Source organism: Arvicola amphibius, chromosome 9, assembly GCF_903992535.2.
Source record: "Arvicola amphibius chromosome 9, mArvAmp1.2, whole genome shotgun sequence".
Taxonomy (NCBI): domain Eukaryota; kingdom Metazoa; phylum Chordata; class Mammalia; order Rodentia; family Cricetidae; genus Arvicola; species Arvicola amphibius.
The window spans coordinates 34625069-34645528 of NC_052055.2; the positions used below are offsets into that span (position 1 = coordinate 34625069).

At 46.2% G+C, this 20460-nt stretch overlaps 1 protein-coding gene and 1 pseudogene across 1 annotated transcript; one reads left to right on the forward strand and one right to left on the reverse strand.

The window, feature by feature from the left end:
* Positions 1-2177: 2177 nt before the first annotated feature.
* Positions 2178-3688, reverse strand: Ccdc166 (coiled-coil domain containing 166). The gene is made up of 2 exons (XM_038344097.1): positions 3248-3688; positions 2178-3158 (listed from the first exon to the last, which is right to left on the reverse strand). Exons 1-2 carry the CDS (start codon positions 3686-3688, stop codon positions 2199-2201), a joined length of 1401 nt encoding a protein of 466 aa, XP_038200025.1. The 3' UTR covers positions 2178-2198.
* A 4063-nt stretch (positions 3689-7751) lies between these two features.
* On the forward strand, positions 7752-10069 carry LOC119823653 (annotated as a pseudogene).
* Positions 10070-20460: the final 10391 nt, after the last annotated feature.

Sequence of the window (20460 nt, forward strand, 5' to 3'; positions counted from 1 at the left end):
TCCTTGAACTCGTAAAGCTGAGGGATAGCAGGACTGATCCTCTTGCTTCTACCTCCCAAATGCTAAGATTATAGTTGTGCAGCCCCATACACCTGGTTTTATGCAGTGCTGGGGATCAAACCCAGGACTCAATGCGTGCTAGGTAGACACTATAGCAACTCAGCTACATCCCCAGTCCCGTAAAAAGTAGTGTTTTCAACCATGGCAATGTGAGCAGAGTTTGGGTTTTGTTTGCATGAAGGAACTGGAAGTTGTTAGCTGAGTGAATCAAATTTCCATAATTACTTATTTTAAGTTAATTTGTACACACTGACCGTTCAAAGTTAGTCTGTGCTGGAGGCCGTGACAAGATAACACAGATTGGCTTAAACAGAAACTATTTTCCTCGGATCTGGAGGCTGGAAGAGCAGAATGGCAGCATCTTGCTTTCTGGGGAGAGCTCTCCCTGGCTTACATGAAGGGGGCTGGAGCCTTATTTTTCCTTCTTACAAAGGTGCTGATCCCACTGGGGCCCCACCTGTGTGATTTCACTCAGCCTGGGTCACTTGTTCAAGACCCCCCACATCTGCATTCATGCCATTGCGTTTGTAGTTCCAACACGGGAACTGTTAAGTCTGCAGCAGTTTGGGCTTCTCTAGGTCAGGAGCCACTGAATGGAGCACCCTCTAGAATGCAGATGACCTTCCCGGTCTTTATACAATACAAACTTGGATAAACAAAAATAAATGCATGTTTGACTTCCACCTAAGGGCTGCCAGGTGTCCACGCCCAGTAGGCGGAGTTGGGAAGGCCTTTCACAGGTGGGTGTGATCACAGAAAGGACTGTCCTTGGAGTTCATTGCCTTGTCGGTGGAGAGTGGGCACTTCGACTTGAGTGGTTTGCAGTTCTGGAGATGGAGCCTAGCTAGAGCTAGGAAGTTCTCAACTGCCTCCCCAGCTTCACATTGTCCAGGCTGATCTTGAACTTTGCATTCTCCTGCCTCAGCCTCCCAAGCTTTATAAGCTTGTACCACCAGGCCCTACAAACTTGAGTTTTGAGTGACTTTCCAGAACCAGCTGGCCTTTGCCTGGTTTGGTTTAGTGTGTGTGTTCACGTATGTGTGGATATATCTGCAAGTGAGTACACGTGTGTGCATGTGAAGATCAGAGGTAGACATCAGTAGTCCTTTGCCACTCGACCTTTTTCTTTTTCCTTTTCTTTCTTTTTCTTTTTTTTTCTTTTTTTTCGGGGGGGAGACAGAGTCTTCACTGAGCCTGGAAGTTTTTTATTTCCATTGCTCAGATGGGTGGTAAGGAAGTTAGGTTATCCAATGCTCTGTGACTCTCCCTCCCATGAACTGATAAGCATGTGCCACGATGCCTGGCTTTTACGTGGGTGCTGAGGGATGGCAACTTCAAATCGTCCCAGCACTTTACCCATTGAGCCGCCCCCAGGCCCACAAACCTGGTACTGAGCCTCCGTAATGCTTACGCTCCATGACAGTTGTGCGAAGCGTGAAGTTAGCCGTGACAGAACTTAGCTGTGAACTGCGAGCTATTTGCTAATTGTTGCCTGTTGGCCAGAGCAGGCAGTCCCGGTGCTTGGTTGTTGGGGGCTGTGGACCCCCAGACCCTAAATTGTTTGTAAACAACTTGTTTTCCCCTGCTCTGAGCAGCCTGCAGCTGCTCTGAGCACGAGACCCTGATGACAGGAGAGTGGTTTCTGGTGGGCCTGCGACTGAACGATCTCGAGAGCTGGGGCGTGATTGCATCCAGATGTTTGGAAATTGGGATTCCCAGATAATTCTTGCAGTCTTTTCTAAATTGGAAAATAAAATTTTTAAATGATTGGGAAAGCCCTGGTAGGTTCTCCTGTGGTGATGACGACATAATCTGCTCTCTTCTGCAGAAATTCCCTTGAAATCACACTACCCCACTTCCCCTGAGCACAGCCCAAGCCAGCCTTGCTGGCTCCCTACCCAGGTTGGCTGTTGGTGGAAGGACATCGAATTCCAGCAGACAAGGAGAAATGAAGCTCTCTTGTAGCTTGCATGGCAGGCCTCTGAACACCTGAAATATAGGGGCGGTGAACCAGGCAGGTGCCAGAGCATCAAAAGGTTTACTTTACACTTTATTAACATCTTTATGTATGTACCAGGAAAGTTTTCAGGGTATGTTTCTCCCACCCCACGGTCTACTGGCCTCCTCCCATCACGGGTTCAGGTTTGCTCCAGTACAACTTCTGTGTCATCATGGGTGTTTGCTGTCTCTTCCAATGGTGGGCTGAGAGGAACCCGATCCTGGGACAGATTGGAGAGAGGCCTGGAGCCAGACTTTGCAGAGGTGTCAGTGTCTTGAAAGGATTCACGAAAGGAGGGCTGTGGAGAGACCCTGGAGTCCTCGCGTGATCGCGGCTGAAAGACAGAAGAAGCGGACGATACGGCCATGGATGCCACCCTTGAGTTCTTTCCTGACTGGGCCAGAAACGAGATCTGCGAGCTCCGTTGCGAGAGACTCAGTGATGGGACTCGGGATCCCGGATGTGATGGACCCACGGGAGCAATCACAGACCCAGTCCTCAGAGACGGGACCAGAGAAGAAGAATAGGACATTACGGAAGAAGTGTTGGAGGGTCGGTGTGACTGGGCCACCGACGGGGCGCGGGAGGCCACACGTGATTGGCCAGTAGGCTGGGCACTTAAAGTTGTAAGGGATGATTCGGACGGGGAGTCAGGTGACCCGATAGGCAAGTCAGGTTGGTGGGTTTGGGACGGATGCCAGAGTGGAGGCCCCCGGGGGCCCCTGTGCAGCCAGCCGTGCACGCGCTGCAGGTTCCGCATGTTCTCGTGATCCCTGCGCAGCTGCTCCCGCTGCTCTAGCAGCTGTTGTCTCAGGTCCTGCAGTAACTGGGCCCGGTGGAGAAGCCTCAGGAGTTCAAGTCGGAGACGCCCATTGTCCATCTTGATGGCCTGTGTGTGAGCAATGAGGGCACGCGCCGCCTCCCGCTCTGCGCGGCGCGTCAGGGAGTGCACGTGCATGCGTGCCTCGCGCTCAAAAGCAACCTTGTCATCCATGAAGCGTCGCTTCACCCGGTGGAGGAGCTGCGTGTGCTCCACGCGCATGTGCAGCAGCTCGCGCTCCAGGGTCCGGATTCGCGCCAGCTGCTCCAGCTGCAGTTCCTGTAGCGGGGGACTCGGGATCAGAGGACCGATGGGAGCACGCCCATCCCTCTCTACCCCGCCCGGTCCGCGGGGGCGCGCTCACTGGCCTTGTAGGGCTGCAGCTCCAGCACCTGCTGTGTCATGTTTTCCGCGCGCGTCTTCGTTTCCAGCAGCTGTGCACGAACCCCGTTCTCGCGCCCTTGGTAAAGCGACGCCAGCTCGGCTCGTTGCCACCGGATCTGTGCCAGGTCCATGCGGTTCTGGTCCTCGAGGCGCACGATGGTGTTGGCGCAGCGCTGCGCGTGCACGCTCATATAACTGGCATAAAGCCGGTTTTCTTCGCGCAAGCGCAGCGCCTCGCTGTCCAGGAACTTATTGTTCTGCAGCACCTCGTCCACCCGCTGCTCACAGGACACCAGTTTCTCTGAGAGCAGCGAGTACTCGCGCTGCAGGTACTGCGCGCGCTCGGAGAGTGGGACCTCAGCGTTCTCGCCCGCCTGCTTGCGCCCAGCGCTTTGTCCGCGCTTCTTCTTCTTCTTGGGCGCCATGGCTTGAGGCTGGGGCCAGCTGGACTCATGAGAGCACCGTGCCCCACCGGCTCCCTCAGCTCAGCTAGCCCCCTTCCTTACCTCTAAAATTCTGGAGAACTACACCCTAGATTCAGGGATGCGTCTTCAGGTCATAAGATTTAGAGCAGGCAGGATTAGAGATCAGAAAACATCGTGTCCAACCTGTACCTGAGGGCTCCCTCCAGACATCGGCTGTCACATCCTAGCGTGTACGTCTAGGAATGTTGATGTCCAGCCTGCGCAACCTCTATGGAGACAGAACTTAGTCGCTGTCCCCCACCCACCCCATTCCATTGCTCTGGCAACAGCTTGATTCAATCTTTTATTCCCTGCTGTTTCTTATATCCTTGCATGACTGCAGAGATATAGTCGTAGTCAGGCAAATGTTCAGTTTCAAGACATTGAACTAACCTCCAAGTCCCCATCCTCCACTCTCCAGGGTCTTTGTGCTCTTACTGTCATTCCACCAGGGACTCTTTCCCACGCTCCCTCCATCCAGCTTCCAGCGAGCACTTGCCCACCTGTCCTTATGAAGTCTACATGCTCTCAGTATGAAGCCTCTCCACACAGCATTTCTAAGGGGACTCTTGGTATCTTGGCGGAATGGGACTACTGGGAGGCATGAAGCTCTTTTGGGTACAATGCATGATAAACATAGATCCTCACTTCATCATCTGCGTACTGGAGACTCAGTAACAAAAGTGAAATTTTACTTCACAACCTTGCAAAATCTCCATATCCTATTAAAAAAAGACAAAAATGACGGGCCTATAAATTTGGCTTAAAACAGTGTTTTTTATATTCCTAATGAAAGGGAAAGTATTGGCATAGGACCTCCAAGGGCCACATTGCAAGCATTACAGCTCAGATGGAAAGGGATCCTGGAAGCCAGGAGCCAAGAAATACCACAAAGTCACCTTAAGTTTAGCAGTTAACAGCCCTGCTCCAAGGAAAGGTTTCCCCAAGGTAACAGCTCTGCTTCAGCAGGGGAGAGTTTCCTCACCGGAGTTATTACAGCTCTGCTCAGGTCCCCTGGAGTGTAGCAACTCTGGTCTGCTAGAGGGAGGTTTCCCAAGCGAAAGTGTTACAGTTCTGCTCCGTTCTGCACTCAGGCTCCAGCGAAAAGTTGATATTTCTCTGCTCTGCTCTGCTCTGCTCTGCTCTGCTCTGCTCTGCTCTGCTCTGCTCTGCTCTGCTCTGCTCTGCTCTGCTCTATTCTGGAGAAAGAAGGGCATCATCCAAACTTTATTCAAAAAATTTATTAAGAGGGAGGAATTCAGGAATGGGGGGGACTGCCTCTGCCACGGTGGCAGCCGCACACTGAACAGGCACAGGACTTATATAGGGTTTCTCAGGGGTGGAGTTCTTCCAGGATGAAGGTTTTCAGGGTGGGAGTTGGTCAGATTTCAGTCCCCAAACTTGGACAAGCGCAGAGAGTGGCTGGGTTTCCTGCTCAGGGGATGGTTGGGTTTTTTTTTGTTTTTTTTTTTTTTTTTTTTGGTTTTTCGAGACAGGGTTTCTCTGTGGCTTTGGATCCTGTCCTGGAACTAGCTCTTGTAGACCAGGCTGGTCTCGAACTCACAGAGATCCGCCTGCCTCTGCCTCCCGAGTGCTGGGATTAAAGGCTTGCGCCACCACAGCCCGGCGGGATGGTTGGTTTTTGTATTGAATTCTGCTGTGGGACCATTGCCTTTTATCCTGTCACTTATATTACTTAATAAAATGCTGATTAGCCTAGTATCTCCGTTTTTTTTTTATTAACTCTTCTAACTTATATTAGCCCATAACTCTTGTCTGTGTTAGCCACATGGCTTGGTACCTTTTTCAGTAAGGCAGTCACATCTTGTTTGCTCTGTGTCTGGCTTCCTCTCTGGGTGACAACTGAAGACTGAAACTTCTCTCTTCCCAGAATTCTCATTGCTCCGCCTCTACTTCCTGCCTGGCTACTGGCCACTCAGCATTTTATTAAAAATACAAGTGACAGGATAAAAGACCATTGTCCCACAGCACTCCCTTCCTTTTTTTTAAACAAGAACTCTGAATCTAATATCCTTTGTCTAGTTTTTTTTTTCTCCTGACCATTATCCATAACAACTTGTAACTAACATTCTAAACAAAGGAAAATATCTGTAGTTAATTTTTTGGTAATGTAGGCATAGTTTTTACAGGCTACTTCCTGATGATTGGGGGTGCTGATAATCTTATGGGGACCTAAAGAAAATGATCAAGTCCTGACTGGAGTATCCTGTGAGGCTTGATCATCTCAGGCAGCAGTCTTGAATCTTTTCTGGATGTAGAACTCAGACATCTGGGCCATCTACTCCTACCAGAGATTTCTCAGGTGGTCCTCCGTGAACAAACTTGATTTTTCTTAACTCAGATTGAATCCACAGCTTCTCATTTCCTGCAGAAACAAAAACAAAACCTCTTCTCCAAAGTAACATACCTTTTGATTTAAAATTTGAAGTCAAGGCATTTTCAAAATATATATGTTTGATTAATCCAACAGCATTTATAATAAAGTATCTTTTAGAAGCTTTTGTTCCTTCCTCAGCCATCAATTTAAAGACAGTATTCAGACCTCTCTGTGTATTTTCATCTTTACGTGGCTTTATTTTAAACTCTATTTTATTTTTATTTTTAATTTTTGCTTTTTGAGACAGGGTTTTTCTGTGTGTCTTTGGCTGTCCTGGAATTCACTCTGCAGACCAGATTGTCCTTGAACTCACAGTGATCCACCTGCTGCCTCTGCCTCAAAGTGTTGGGATTAAGGTGTATGCTATGACACCCAACTACTCTCTCTCTCTTTTTTTATTTTAAGGACTTTATCCTTTTTTTCCCCAAGCCTACTTATATTTTTAAAAACACAACACCATTTAGAGGTTTTTTATAACTTTGAATCTATCTTTACTGTATATCTTTCTTTTTCTGACCGCATGAATCTTTAATTTGCTAAGCAATATGGCTAGGATTAAAGCCATGGCTTTGATGGCCGGATTCAACCCATTTCTTAGCTTTTTTCTGAGAGTCTAGTGTCATGGCAGAGGTACTGGCTGGAGCCATGTTTATTGCCACAGCTCTATGGCATTTCAAGGTCCCTGCCACCACCAGAAAGCATGCGGTCAGCTTTTCATCAACACCATTTAAGTGTTTCATGGCAGGACCTCTTTAAAGAGTTGCAAGGTTTTGCAGCCAAAGCTGAGTCAGGAAGCCTCTCTTAAATGAGAGCACTTGCCTCTATCAAGCAGAGCCCACCTGAGAAAATGCTGCTATCAATAAGCCATGCTTAACTCTATGATTTTATGTCTAGAATTACTTCCCAAGCTCTCTCAGGCTTTATGTGAATACAATTGTCCACGTGGGTGCCATTCTGTTGACCGAGGTTTCTGTCCCGCCCAGTCAATTTCCTTTGTATCTGGGGCTAATGTAAGTTAAAAGAGTTAATAAGAAGCCTGAGATACTATGCCAATCAGTTTATAATTAATGTCGATCTCTGTGTGATTTCTTTGGGGCTGAACAACAGTTGGGCAGGACAGAAGCCTCGGTCAACAGAGTTCAGCAGGGTCAAAGTGTGTTTCTTTCACTGGCCCTTTTTTAACGTTTTGGCTCTGGTTTCAGGGCCAGGGTATGTTTCTTTGGTTGGCCCTTTACCCTACACAAGTTTCTCAGCACAAGAGAACAGAGGGCAGGGAATAAGAGACAAGGACAGGAGATAAAGGAAAGTGAGAAGGGGAAGGGAACAAGGGAGACAGGGAAGGGGTATTTGTCCTAGGGGGACAAGGTCTGGATAGAGAGGAGAGAGACGTGGCCCATAGAAAAATGGTGGTTTATAAAAGTAAAATGGGAAACCCAGTTTTAGGATGAGGTGCTTAATTTCAATCTGGCAGGTTACCCCAAAGGGGATTTATGACTGCTGAACTTTAATACTTTGCTAGCTGGATCTTGGTAGGCAGTCTCAGGAGGAAGAAGTGGCCAAATGAAGGAATAGACCTTGGGGGCTAGCTTTAGGAATGCAATCTAACAGTTTAGCAAAGAAGAGGAAATGGGAGAAGGGCAAGATCTGCCAGAGCCATGCTCACCACACTCGAGCTGTCCAGAGTCCCTTCACCTAATCATATTTTCCTGACAACCCACCCCTTAATTCCTTATTGACTTTGTTCTTCGGGGAAGTAGTTTTTTTATTCTTGTCTAGCATAATTCCCATTCCAAATTTCCCATTCTTCTGGGACTCAAGATCTCCTCCCCTTTTCCCACAGGCCAAACAAACGGGACAAACAAAAAGGACCCAGGTAAGAAGGTACCAGTTATTAGCTAGGAGCCTAGTACCTCCTGCTTGTCCGTGATTCATGAATGAGTTCTTAATGCCCTCACATCAAGAATTGTTATGGAATAATGTTTTTGTACACTGTGAAGATGTGTCTTTTTCAAACCACTTTCTAATTGGCTTAATAAAGAGCTAATGGCCAATACCTATATAGGTAGAGAGGGCATGCGGGATTTGTGAACAAAAGACAGCTCAGGGAAGATGGAGGGCAGGTTGCCAGTCAGATGCAGAGGAAGCAGGAGATGAACATGCTGTGCTGAAAAAAAGGTACCGCCATGTAGATAAGAAATATGGGTTAATTTAAGATATAAGAGCTAGTTAGTAGTAGACCTAAGCCCTAAGCTATCAGTTGAGCATTTGTAATTAATAATAATTCTCAGTGTGGTTATTTGGGAGCTGGCTGGAGGGACAGAGCTGGCTGAAGGTCCTGACAAAAAATCTGCTGCAAATTATTAGGTCCATTTTTAGCCAGGGTACTTTTTCCTGAGGCCCTAGCAGCCCACAGCTTAGCACCTTCTTAGCTTTTGTAGTGCGAGTTCTAGTTGGTCTTCATAATAAAAACTCAGAGTCAGCTATCAGGGAGTAAAGGATCAGAGAAACAGTGTGGCCAGTCACTAGAGTTCTTACCTATAGCAGTGCTCAGATCAAAGGGATGATCCTGTCCTCAGACTGCTTCCTCAGAATGACTGCCTAGACTGCTGCCTCGTGTTCCTCAGGCTGAGTGTTCCTCAGACTGAGTGTTCCTCAGACTGTCTGCTTCAGACTGTTCCTCGGACTGAGTGTTCCTCAGACTGAATGTTCCTCAGACTGACTGCTTCAGACGGCTGCCTCAGACTGTTCCTCAGACTAAGTGTTCCTCAGACTGACTGCTTCAGACTGCTGCCTCAGACTGCAATGAGCTCTTGTCTCCTCCTGCCTTATATTCCTCTCTTTGCCCAGCCATATCACTCCTATCTCCACCTCCCTAGTGCTGGGATTAAAGGCGTGTGATCCCAAGTACCAGGATCAGCTTTGTATGAGCTGTTTCTCTTTGAGACAGAATACGTTTTGTTTAGTCCAGGGTGGCCTTGAACTTGAATAGAGATCCATTTACCTTTGTCTTCTGAGACCTGGGACTAAAGGTATGTGTGTGCCACCCCTGCCTGGTCTCTAGTGGCTTAACTCTGCACTCTGATTTTCAGGTAAGCTTTATTTGTTAAAACACAAGCAAAGTATCACTACAAGCTTTCTTTCCTAATAGGCCAGACATCTAGAGGTCATAAGAGGTACATCAGGGATTCGATGTCTCCCTTTTTGCTATTAATTCTGCACAGACAGCATCCTTACAGGATTCAGTCTTGACTAGATAATATGACTGTCTGCCAGTTTGCTAGCTGGTGCCAGAGGTGGCGGCTGGGGGCATGCTGGGTTAGCAGAGGGGTGACAAAATAGCACATAGAGCACTGATTTGCCAAGATGTTCTGATTCTGTTGCTGTGCAGGGACTTAACCATCACCGTGTCAGGCAAAAGGGCAACAGCCAAGATCACCTAGAAGTGCCCTCAGCAACATGACGCCCAATGTGTTTGCAATATTTGACCAATCACAGGTCGAAGTAAAAGAAACTTTGGACATGATCAACTAGAACTGGGCTGGCTTCCTGGACAAGGAAGAGGTGCATGGTCTATGAGCCTCACAGGGAAGAATCTAGCTGATGGATATATGGACACCAGGATGAATGAGGCACCAGGCTCCGTCAACTTCACCATGTTCCTGACTATGCTGGGTGAGAAGCTGATGAACCCAGATCCTGAAGATGTCATCAGGGATGCTTGCTTTGATGAAGAAGTGACTAGCCCAGAAAGACTATCTTAGGAGCTGCTGACATCCATAGGTGATTGTGTTCAGTGGAGGGAGTGGGTGAACTGTACAGAGAAGCCCCTGTTGGGACAAAGGGATTCTAGCTACATGGGGTTCACAAGCATCCTTCAAGAGGGAGCAAAAGACAAAGATGACTGGATACTGGATTCCAGACAGACAAACGGACTAGCATTCTGATGTGGAAGGGTCTTCTGTTTGAGTTGATTTCATTGGATAATGAAGAAACTGCCTGGCCCATTTGATTGGCCAGCCCTTAGGTGGGCGGAATAGACAGAACAGAATGCTGGGAAGGGAAGTTAATAAATCGCCATGCCTCTGCTCTCTGAGCCAGACTGCCATGCCTCTCCTCAGGGAGACAGATGTGATGGAGCCAGCCACCAGGTCAGACATGCTGAATCTTTCCCAGTAAGACACCACTCGTGGTGTTACAAAAATTATTAGATATGGGTTAGTCAAGATGTGAGTAAAAGGCTGAAACTAATGGGCCAGGCAGTGTTTAAATGAATACAGTTTGTGTGTTGTTATTTTGGGGCATAATCTAGCCAGGCGGCCAAGAGCCAGGCAGCGGGAATGCGGCCCACAGCTCTTTACTACAGCATTCTTTCTGCCACTTGGGGTATTTCTGAGATTTTTGTACTTAGCATTACAGCTTTTTTGGCTTCCTTGTTTTGTATTTATTCTTAAGCATTTTGGGGGCACATGCATTTTTAGAATCAGACTGGAAACAGGGTTTTCTGTCAATTTCAACAGTTTAGTTTATAGGCACTCCTGTCTCTCCCAGATAACCGTAGCCCGCACAGAACCATTTTCCCCCCAGAAGTTCTTCACTCAATTCCCTCCTCCAATGATAAACTTTTGAATTGTGAGTGGTCCTCTAAAGCCTGGGGAAGCACCACCTTGGGGCTGTGAATCTGTTTCTCCTCCTGTTAGAAACCTCAGCCTGCAGGACCACTCTGATGGACAGCTTATATCTGCACCTGCTGTGTGCACTTCCAGTACCAACTTCTGTCTTCATTTGGGTTTCTGTTGCTGTGAAGAGACACCCATGACCATGGCAAATTTTATAAAGAAAAACATTTAATTGGGTGGCTTCCAGTTTCAGAGCTTTAGTCCATTATCATGGCAGGACATGGTGGCAGGCAGGCAGATATGGTGTTGGAGAAGGAGCTGAGAATTCTACATCTTTGATCCACAGACAACAGGAAGTGAAATGAACACTGGGTGTGACTTGAGCGTATATGAGTCCTCAAAGCCCACCCCCACAGTGACACACTTCCTCTAACAAGGCCACACCCACTTCAATAAAACCACACCTCATAATAGTAACACTCTCTATGAGCTTACAGGGCCAGTTACATCCAAATTACCACATTCCGTTTCCTGACCCCCACAAGCTGGTAACAATGTCATGGTGAAAAATGCATTTAGTCCAACTTCAAAAGTCCCCATAATCTATAACAGTCTCAACGCTGTTTAAAAGTCCAAAGTCTCTTCTAAGACTCATGCAACCTCTTAGTAGTATTTCTGTTCAGGTTTGTCCACACTCGCTAAGTTTAGACAGATTTGAGGATCCTTGAGTTTATGAAACCAAGTTTAAGCAAAGATTTTAGCAATCCTCCAGCTGTGGGACTTTTCCTGAGGACACATGAACAAAGGACCACAGAAACCGCTCCACCCAAGTCCAGCTTCATGAACCAATGGATTTCTTGGGGCTACTTACCAAAACACGAACACCTCAACTGCATCACCAAAAAGCCCACCCCAGCACAGCTGATGTCCCAGGAAATCTGCATCCCAGCAGTCACCTACAGGACTTGCACCTACAGGTAGCTCAATAGGAGAGTCTCCTGGTTCCAAGTAAAGGCACAGAGGGGCTTGGGTAACCTGGAGAGGGGACTCTCACTGTGAATGAGCAGTGGGACTTGAGTAACCTTGGCAGGGCCACTGTGAATCTTATAACTTTCAGATTTCTGGAACCTGTAAGTGTTGTTTATTTCATGAGTGTGGTAGTTTGAGTGGAACAGGACCTCATAAGATCATGGAGAGCAGCGTTATTAAGAGGTGTGACTTTGACAAGGATGTGTGCTCAACTATGTTCACAGCAGCACTTTGTCATAGCCGGAACCTCGAAACAACCTAAATGTCCCTCAACAGAAGAATGGATAAGGAAAACGTGGTACATTTACACAATGGAGTACTTACTACACAGCAGAAAAAATAATGACATCCTGAAGTTTGCCTGCAAATGGATGAATCTAGAAAACATCACTTTGAGTGAGGTAACCCAGACCCAGAAACACAGTTATCACATGTATTCACTCATAAGTGGCTTTTAGACACAAAGCAAAGAAAACCAGCCCACAAATCACAATCCCAGAGAATAGACAACAATGAGGACCCTAAGAGGGACATACATGAATCTAATCTACATGGGAATAGAAAAAGACAAGATCTCCTGAGTAAATTGGGAGCATGGGGACCACGGGAGAGGGTAGAAGAGGAGGGGGAGGAAGGAAAGGGAGCAGAGAAAAATGTATAGCTCAATAAAAACAATAAAAAACAAAAAAAATAGTATGAGAAATACAGAATCAAAATAAAAAGAGGTGTGGCTTTGTTGGAGTGCGAGTGGTTTTGTTGGATGAAGTGTGTCACTGTGGAGGAAGGCTTTGACGTCTCAAGTATGCTGAAGCTACTCCTAGTGAGCTAGTCCTCTTTCGGTTCCTCCTGATCAAGATGCAGCCACCACCACCTGCAGGTGTCTGCCTGCAGGCCACCACATACCTGCCGTGATGATACTGCACTAAACTGAACTGTAAGCCTTCACCTCAATGAAATGTTTTCCTTTATAAAAGTACCACGACCATGGTGGTAGAAACCCTAACTAAGACACTGAGCCTTGGCAGCAGCCCTCCCTCCAAGAGGGAGCATTGCAATTCTGTGGAATTTGCTATACGACAAAGCATTTCCATGCCAGGAAAGATGGTGATACGTATAAAGGTGCTGGAGTTAAAGTATTTACCAGACATGAACGGATATATTTTTTGAAAGATTTATGGAGGAAAATGTGGAGCTGAAAAGATGGCTCAGTGGTTAAGGGTATTACTGGTTTTGCAGGGGACCTGTGTTTGTTTCCTTAGGGAATCCAGTGCTCTCCTCTGGCCTTTTTGGGCACCTGCACTCATGTGGTGCAGACACATACGCACGTGCGCGCGTGCACACACACACACACACACACACACATACCCTAATAAATAAATCTGTTTAAAAATAAATAAAGATAGGCTGGGGATGTGTCTCAGTGGTTTAGAGTACTTGTTGGTCAAGCATGGATGGCGCACGCCTTTAATCCCAGCACTCAGGAGGCAGAGGCAGACGGATACCTGTTTGTCTGAGGTCAGCCTGGTCTACAGAGTGAGTTCCAGGGCAGCCAAGACTACTATACACAGAGACGCCTATTTCCAAGAAAGAAAGAAAGAAAAACAAAAAACAAAGAGTACTTGCTGCTTTACCAAAGGGCCTGAGTTTGCTTCCAAGAACCCATGGCTTTAAACCATCTGTAACTTCAGCTCCAGGGGATCTAATGCCTCTGGCCTCTAAGGACACAAGCATTTACATGCACATACCTTATGCACACACATACCTACACATGATTAAAAATAATACAAATAAAAAAGAAAGAAAACAGACTGTAAGAAGAGTCAGTTCCAGCCGGTGAATTACCAACACGATGATGCCCCCTGAGCGAGCTGGGGAGTTCTTTTACATCAGTGGTTCCCAACTCATGGTCACAACCCCTTTGTGGGAGTCAATCGACCTTTTCACAGGGATCACCCAACACCATCAGAAAACACAAATATTTACCTTATGATTCATAACAGTAGCAAAGTTATGAAGTAGCAGTGGAAATAGTTTCATGTTTGGGGGGGGTTGGGTCACCGCAACATAAGGAACCATATTAAAGGGTTGCAGAATTAGGAAGGCTGAGAACCACTGATCTATACACTTAAGGGATGCTACTGGTCTTCCCTGTCTGTGTGAGCTCCGCATCTGGGCAGATAAGCAGGCAGCCTGCTTTCACATTAAGTAGTAAAGTTTACAGTTGTCTTTCTTAAGGCCAGCCATTTGGGTCAGGCACTCTGGGCCATTAGGTTTTAGGCTCTGGATGCTGGCATAAGACAGTCCAAGTCACTTGGGTCAGATTCCAGGTAGTCAGGCTCTGATTGTTAAAGTGTAGGCATGCCTGCTCTGGTTTGGGGCTTTTTGTCTCTACAGTACTTTTTTTTTTTTTTTTTTTGGTTTTTTGAGACAGGGTTTCTCTGTAGCTTTGGGGCCTGTCCTGGGACTAGCTCTTGAAGACCAGTCTGGCCTTGAACTCACAGAGGTCCGCCTGTCTCTGCCTCTTGAGTGCTAGGATTAAAGGCATGCGCCACTACTGCCCAGCCCTCTACAGTACTCCAAATGTACAAATGATGCATCCAGTGTTTCCAGATGAGTGCTGTCTTCATGCCGTGTGCAACCCAGCATCTAGAACATTCCATCCATTACCTTTGCAATAATAGCAAGTTCACTGTCATTTAGATAAATAAAAGAACCCAAGCTTGGAGTTGTTTTGGAAACACAAGGACGAATTTATTAGAGTTAAAAAAAAACCTCGGAGCAGGAAAACTGTTGAACTTCAGCAGCTGCCTGGAGGAGGCCAGAGGAGGAGAGCCAGGGAAAGCCACTTAAGCTAGGCATGGGCTCAGACACAAGGAACAAGAGGCCATGCAGCCAGGAGAGAACGAGGAAGATCCAAAAGTCAAGGAAAGAAGGCTGAGAAAAAAAAGGCTGAGAAAAGTGATAGAAGAAAGAGAAAGTTACTAATAAACATACATATATAGAACATACGTGGTAATCATAAATGTGTGTTAAAAGTGGCAGACTTACTATTGCAGTCTATAAGCTTCTGCTCCTGGGATTTCTTTTTAAAGTTTTTTTTCATAATATGATGAACTATGGGCAAAATTAATAATATACCAGGGCACCTGTGTTAGTTACTTTTCTGCCGCTGGGATAAAATGCCACAACCCAGACTAACTTACAGAAGGAAGGGGTTTATTTGGGGCTTATCGTTGAGAGGGTTACAGTCCACGATGGCTTAGCAAACATAAGGCAGTAGGCAGCTACTGGAAGTGCATATTTGTTAAAATCAAGGTTTTACTATGTAGCCTTGATTGGCTTGGCACTTGCTCTGGAGACCAAGCTGGCTTCACAGAGATCTGCCTGCCTTTGCCCCCGAGTGCTGGAATTAAAGGTGTGCGCCACCACTACTGGCCTGAGAGCTCTGACTCACATTCCAACAAAGTCACACCTCCGAATCCTTCCCCAACAGTTCCACCAACTGGGAGTCAAGTATTCAAATGCCTGGGACTTATGGGGGATATCTCATTTAAATCACACACACTTTTTTGTAGAAGGAGCGGCAGGCTGCATCCCACCACCCGGCTAGCTTTATACCCAAAATAATTACACAGAAACTGTATTCATTTAAACACTGCCTGGCCCATTAGTTTCAGCCTCTTATTGTCTAATTCTCACATCTTGCTTTAGCCCATATTTAGTAATCTGTGTAGCACCACGAGGTGGTCGCTTACCAGGAGAGATCTTTTTTGTTGTTTTTTGTTGTTGTTGTTTTTTGAGACAGGGTTTCCCTGTAGTTTCTAGAGCCTGTCCTGGAACTAGCTCTTGTAGACCAGGCTGGCCTCGAACTCAAAGATCCACCTGCCTCTGCCTCCCGAGTGCTGGGATTAAAGGCGTGTGCCACCACCGCCTGGCACCAGGAGAGATCTTAACCTGTGTCCATCTTGGAGAGGAGAGGCATGGTGACTCACTATGGCGACTGCCTGAAGAGTCTGCCTCACTGCCTTCTACCCAGCATTCTGTTCTGTTTACTCCGCCTACCTAATTTTCTGTCCTATTAAAGGGCCGAGGCAGTTTCTTTATTAACCAATGAAATTAACACATGAACACTCCTCCATCACTTTTTTACAGCTAGACCTTCTCTTGCCTGCCTGTCAGCTATTCCCCTCTAAAACCAGAGACACATGGTAATTTGTGACCCCACAATGAGAGAATGGGCTGAAGCCCTGTTAGGACACAGGAGATGTGTGCCCCTCCCTTCTGAGTATCATTATTTTTACTAAAAATATTAGGATATTTAATAGACCTGCAGAAGTTGGAGACTGCAGCTGACTGACAAAGAAAAGGAAAAGGAAAAAACAAAAACAAAAAAAATCCCACAAAACCTGCCTTATATTTGTGAAGAGGTAGACCTTGGAACAAAAAAATCTGGCAAGCCCAGAAAAAAAGATGGGGATCTCACACAGGACCCCACAAAACTATCAAGACTCCTTTCTCTTTTGAACATGGGAGACTCTTTAAGACAGAGTATGGAGGGCTAGAGAGATGACTCAGTGATTAAGAGCTGATTGCTCTTCCAGAGAATCCTGGTTCAATTCCCCACCCCCATGTGGAAGCTCACAAGTGCCTGTAACTCCAGTTCCAGACAATCTGACACCCTTACACAGACACATATGCAGGCAGAACATCAGTGCACATGAAATATGAAGAAGAAGAAGAAGAAGAAGAAGAAGAAGAAGAAGAAGAAGAAGAAGAAGAAGAAGAAGAAGAAGAAGAAGAAGAAGAAGACAGTATCTACCCCATCTTTCTCAGACCCACACTTAAACAAAACACCTGTGAGTCATTAAGGACAACCCAGAACCATTTCCCCTAATAAACCTCCATTAAACTGTCTCTCAGTGAAACCAAAATAAGGGAAGGAACCCGAAGCCCGTAACCTGAAGGTAGAAAGGGAAGCAAAAGCCATGGGGGAACACTGCTTACTGGCTTGCTCCCCATGCCTTGCTCAACTTGCTTTCTTATAGCACCCAGAATCACCAGCACAGGGCTGGTGCTGCCCATAGTGGGCTGGGCCCTACCAAATCAATCCTTAACCTAGAAAATGCACCACTGACAAACCTACAGGCCAGCCTGGAAGAGGCACTTTCTCAGTTAAGATTCCCTCTCCCCAGAAGACTCGAGTTTGTGTCAAGTTGACAAAAAACTACTCTGCACGTTTGTTAATTTCCGTTCCTTAATTTGTTTTGTAAAATGAGAAAATCCAGGCAATGTGTGAGGGGACATGAATGCCTGGCAAAAGGGTTTGAAACGTTGTGCCTTTTTTTTTATCAGGTTCTTGCTCTATAGCAGAAGGGAACAAATCCACCACTGATATAGAGGGGATCAAGGCATGTGGGAAACCATTTCTCTGGGCAAAGCTGTTCGTACAGCTATAGTGTCAGCTGCCTTGGCTCCAATCTTGTCACCCCCCCCCTTTGCGGGAACAGCAATTATCCCCTGGAACTGTCTAAAGTAAATAGACGGCGTTAAGAAGATCTTTCCACGTAAAGATTTTACCCTGAGCATGGGTCCCTGAGAAGGTGCCTATGGTTAATATCCTTCATTTTATTAATCTGAGCATCCACATTTTGCAGATTCTGTTCAAATCTGTACCCATTTTACTTTTGTCCCCTGTGCTCTGAGTGAGATTTATAACTTGTTCGTAAACCCAGTTCTGGGTAACATATTCTGTCAGACAAATGGATGGAGCTAGAAAACATCATTTTGAGTGAGGTAACCCAGATCCAGAAAGACAATTATCACATGTACTCGCAAATAGGTGGTTTTTAAACATAAAGCAAAGAAAAGCAGCCCACAAATCACAGTACCAGAGAACGTAGACAACAATGAGGACCCTAAGAGAGACTTACATAGATCTAATCTACATGGGAAGTAGAAAAGATCTCCTGAGTAAATTGGAAACATGGGGACCTTAGGAGAGGGTTGAAGGGGAGGGGAGAGGTAGGGAGGGGAGAAGAGAAAAATGTAGAGCTCAATAAAAATCAACAAAAAAAGAATATGTAAAAAAATAAAAAATAATAAAAAAACCCATATTCTTTCAGGTCTATATTCTGTAAGCCAGATGACACATGCATGTCTACTCTTACCAGCTACCCCGCCCGTAGGTGTGACAGACACCAGGTCAGCGTAAAAACTGCAGCTCTTGCCAGGCGGTGGTGGCTCACACTTTTAATCCCAGAAAATTAATAAAACGAACAGTGTTAACTCTATATACCAATTCTGGCAACTTCTCAGGGACCCATGCTTGGCGGTGGTGGCACATGCCTTTAATCTCATCACTCAAGAGGCAGAGGCACGCAGATCTCTGAGTTCGAGGCTGGCCTGGCCTACAGAGTGAGTTCCAAGACAGCCAGAGCCGCATGGAGTAACTCCGTCTCAAAAAACCAAAGGCCAACCAAACAAAAACAACCATAGCTTTCTACCAAGACATGAGGCCACTGGCACAAAATGCTTCTCTGACCCCAGAATTTCAGATCCAAAGAAAATAGTATAGCCTTGTTACATAAAAGAGCACTTTGTGTGTATGCCCTTGTAGGTATGGGTGTGTATGTTTTTCAGGGGTGCATGCATGTGGAGACATGAGGACAACCTCCAGTATTGTTCTTCAGACATTGTCTCTTTCCTTTTCTTTTCTCACTAGTCTAGCCTAGAAATTGCTAAGTAGGCAAGGCTTGCTGGCCAGCAAGCTTTAGGATCTACCAGTCTCCACCTCTCCAGGGCTGGGATTGCATGCATGCATGCATGCATTACACCTGTGGGTGGGAGGACTATGTAGGTTCTGAGGACTGAACTCAGGTCCCCATGCTTGCAAGCAAGCACTTTAGTGACTGAGCCACCTCCCAACCCCAAAGAGAACTATTCTATGACGATTAGAAAACAGTATTCCGCATGGCACAATGTAGAAAATAACGTTTGCCTCTTCGGGAATGAAGGCACCAATTCAATAAGAAGAGGCATAAGCACATTTCCCGGAGGTGATGGCGTTTGGTACCTTGAGTGAGGCTGCATCACCTGGATTATATATTTGCTAGAACGCGATGCAGAAATGCATCTTTTATGTACTGTTTGGCCAACCTTGCCTCAAAGTAGCTCATAACCATTGCAATCATGTCATCCCTCGCACGCGTGGAAAGTTCTGGGGATGCCTGAGGCATGCTTTGAAATAAACCATAATATACGAACCAGCAGCAGCTGTTTGTGAAAGCAGATGCACAAAAATGCAGGGAATGAGCCAGCACAATGCTCCTGACAGACAAGGTGGCAAACCGGGTAGCACTCCTTTACCCCCAAATTCGGTTAACTCTGAGATAGGTTTGCCTTAAGAATTATTTGTTACTTCTAGCCGGGCGGTGGTGGCACACGCCTTTAATCCCAGCACTCGGGAGGCAGAGGCAGACGGATCTCTGTGAGTTCGAGGCCAGCCTGGTCTACAAGAGCTAGTTCCAGGACAGGCTCTAAAAAGCTGCAGAGAAACCCTGTCTCGAAAAACCAAAAAAAAGAAAAAAATTATTTGTTACTTCTGTGTGTCTCTGTGTGTACGTGCACATGTATGTGTGGGTTCCACGGAAGCCAGAAGAGTGTGTTGGGCCCATGGAGCTGGAGTTACAGGTGGTTGCAGATGCTAAGAACCTAACTTGGGTTCTCTGGGAGAGCATGGATGTTCTTCACCACTGAGCTGCCTCTCCAACCCCGTTAAATATTTTTCTGAATTAGAAAACATCACCCACAAATTGAAGAAGGAGCCAAATCTACCCTCAATTTTTGTTTGTTTGTTTCTCCAGGCCAGAGAGATGGGTCAGTAGTCCAGAACACTTGCTGTTCTAGAAGACCCAAGTTTGGTTCCCGGACCCAAGTGACGACAATCACCTGCAGTTAGTTCCAGTGACTCCAGTGCCCCACTCTGGCATTTACAGGTACCAGGGACACATGCAGTACACATGCAAACATTCAGACAAAACCCTTATACACATAAAATAAAATAAAAACAAAGCCGGGCGGTGGTGGCCCATGCCTTTAATCCCAGCACTCGGGAGGCAGAGGCAGGCGGATCTCTGAGTTCAAGGCCAGCCTGGTCTACAAGAGCTAGTTCCAGGACAGGCTCTAGAAACTACAGGGAAACCCTGTCTCGAAAAACCAAATAAATAAATAAATAAATAAATAAATAAAATAAAATAAAAACAAATCTTAAAAAAACCAAACAAATCCATCAGCATCCCTCTATTGAGTCCTGGCTGTCCTGGAACTCACTCTGTAGATCAGGCTGGATTCAAACTCACAGAGATTCTCCTGCCTCTGCCTCCCCAGTGCCAAGATTAAAAGCATGTGCCACCACACCCAGAAAAAATATTTTTTAAGTTCTTATATTTTAAGTAGAGAAACTTACATGGTTATTTTAGAACTATTTCCCCAATTTTCTCTGAACGCATTGTTTCCTGTGTTCTGCCAAACAAACTCAGCAATCCCAATACAACCATGCTCTGGGTCTCCTGGCCCCCCTCCCTGTAGTAGAATTTTTGGGTGTGTGCGTGTGTTCATGTTTGTACAGGTGCATGTGTGTCCACTGCCTATGCAAGTGTGTCTGTGTGATGTGAAGACCAGAGGTCAGTGCT